The 2,459-nt window shown below is 68.2% G+C and overlaps 1 protein-coding gene across 1 annotated transcript; it reads right to left on the reverse strand.

The window, feature by feature from the left end:
- Window positions 1–3: 3 nt before the first annotated feature.
- On the reverse strand, window positions 4–2,447 carry LOC113980966 (ELAV-like protein 3; the record flags this gene model as incomplete). The annotated part of the gene is made up of 4 exons (XM_027708215.1): window positions 2,233–2,447; window positions 1,249–1,352; window positions 709–862; window positions 4–150 (listed from the first exon to the last, which is right to left on the reverse strand). Coding segments are annotated over exons 1-4 (538 nt in total), but the record flags the coding sequence as incomplete, so codon positions are not given.
- Window positions 2,448–2,459: the final 12 nt, after the last annotated feature.

The following is a 2,459-nucleotide window of genomic DNA, read 5'->3' on the forward strand; positions in this document are numbered from 1 at the left end:
CCCCCCCCGACTTCTGCCCGGGGGTGTTGGCGAACTTCACCGTGATGGGCTCGGCCGCCCCCAGGGGCTTCTGCCCGTGCAGCCCCCGCACGGCCTCCTCCGCCTCCACACGCTTGTCGAAGCGGATGAAGCCCACGCCCCGCGACACACCTGCACAGGTGAGGGGGGTCAGTGAGATACACCCCCCCCGGGTCCCACTGCCCACCCCCCGGGACACACCTGCACAGGTGAGGGGGGGTCAGAGGGACATGCCCCTCCTGGGTCCCACTTCCTACCCCACGGCACCCCGGGAACGTTCCTGCCCACCCGTGGAACCGACTGGGATCTCTGGGTGATACTCCCTCCACACCCTCAGGACCCCCAGGACCCCCAGGGTTCCTGTTCCCACAGCCCAGGACCCCCCCAGGACCCCCCAGGCCCCTGTTCCCAGGGGTGTCCCACCCCATTAGGGCCCCACCCACTCCAGAACCCCCAGGACCCCCATTCCCAGGAATATCCAACCATCCTCAGGATCCCTAAGACCCCCAGAACCTGTTCCCAGGGATGTCCCACCCCCCAGGACCCCCAGCACCCCTGTTCCCAGGGGTATCCCAGCCCCTCCAGGACCCCAAGGGCCTCCAGGACCCCAAGGGCCCCCAGGACCCCCATTCCCGGGGCCATCCCACCCTCCCAGGTGGGCTGGGCACACCTGGGCACACCTGGGCTCACCTGTGACCTGGTCAACGAGGATCCTGGAGGTGATGATCCGGCCGTACTGGGAGAAGAGCTGCTCCATCTCCTTCTGCCCCATGGCCTTGGGCAGCCCGCTCACGTACAGGTTGGCATCGCGGATGGAGGCGGAGCTGGGCCGGGCATAGGACACCTGGGGGGGGCAGGTGAGCCCTCGGGACCCCCCCCCTCCCCGGTGACAGCCGTGTCACCTGCCCAGGGGGGTGTCACCTGCCCAGAGGTGTGTCCCCCCCAGCGACCCGGGGATCCGCCCTTCCCATGGGAGTGACCCCCAGGTGCCCCACTCACCCCAAAGGACCCTCGGGTGCCCCCTCCCCAGCTCTGAGGGCCTCCAGGTGACCCCCCCACCCCAAAGGACCCCCAAGTGCCCTCCCCAACCCTGAAGGGCCCCCTGAAGGAAGCCCAGGTACCTCCCCACCAAAGGACCCCCAGGTGCCCCCCAACCCTGAAGGACCCTCGTAGCCCCCCAGGTGCCCCCCCAGGTGCCCCCCCGTGCCCACCCCCGTGCCCCCAGGGCACCTTGATGGTCTTGGTCTGCAGCTTGAGGCCGTTGAGGGCCCCGATGGCCCTGTCGGCGTCTCCGGCCTCCACGTAGTTGACGAAGCCGTAGCCCAGGCTCTGCCCTGGGGGGGCCACTGTCACCAGGGGGGGCCCTGTCCCCATGGCCCCCCCGTGTGCCCAGGCCTGGCCCTGGCCCCAAACCCTGTCCCCCTTGTCTCCACCCCTGTCCCCCACTCCTGTGCCCAAGATCCGCGTCCCCACAGCCACAGTCCCTTGTCCCTGTCCCCACAGGTCCCTTGTCCCACCTGCCCATATCCCTGTGTCCCATATCCCTGGGTCCCATATCCCTGGGTCCCATCTCCCTGTGTCCCATATCCCTGTGTCCCATATCCCTGGGTCCCATATCCCTGGGTCCCATCTCCCTACGTCCCATGTCCCTTTTCCCACGTGCCTGTTTCCCATCTCCCCACGTCCCTGTGTCCTGTGCCCCTTGTCCCACGTCCTCCCTTCCTGTGTCCCACCCCCCCATGTCCCACCTTCCCCTGTCCTTGTGTCCTGTCCCCCCACATCCCTGGGATCCCATGTCCACGTCCCCTCTCCCCATGTCCCACCTGTCCACGTCCTGACTCCCCACATCCCCCATTCTGTGTCCCATGTCCCATCTCTCCTGTGTCCCCGTGTCCATGTCCCACCTGCCTCATCCCCATGTCCTGTCCCCCCATCCCACATCCACATGCCCTGTCCCCCATCCCGTGTTCCCCCTTCCCGTGTCCCACCTGTCCGTGTCCTGGCTCCCCACATCTCCCATCCTGTGTCCCGTCCCCCTGTCCCAGCTCCATCTCCCCCATGTCCCTGTGTCCTGTGTCCCATGTCCCACCTTCCCATGTTCCCTCATGTCCTGTATCCCTTTCCCCCTGTCCCCCCCATCCCGTGTCTGTGTCCCCCCTGTCCCCTGTCCCCCGTGTCCCCCATGTCCCCCGTGTCCCCCATCCCCGTCCGTACCGGTGACCTTGTCCCGGACGAGCTTGCAGGACTCGATGTCCCCGAGGCTGCCGAAGAGGCTCCTCAGCTCCTCCTGGCTCATGGACTGGGGCAGGTAGTTGACGATCAGGTTGGTTTTGCTGTCGTCGGCCATGGGCGGGGGGGGGGCCCGGGGGGGCCCCGTTGGGCAGCGCCGCCGACACCCCCGGGCCCGGCACGGCCACCACGGGCACCGGGACGGGCACGGG

Source organism: Neopelma chrysocephalum, unplaced genomic scaffold, assembly GCF_003984885.1.
Source record: "Neopelma chrysocephalum unplaced genomic scaffold, ASM398488v2 Primary Assembly neopelma1_95730, whole genome shotgun sequence".
In the NCBI taxonomy this organism is placed as follows: domain Eukaryota; kingdom Metazoa; phylum Chordata; class Aves; order Passeriformes; family Pipridae; genus Neopelma; species Neopelma chrysocephalum.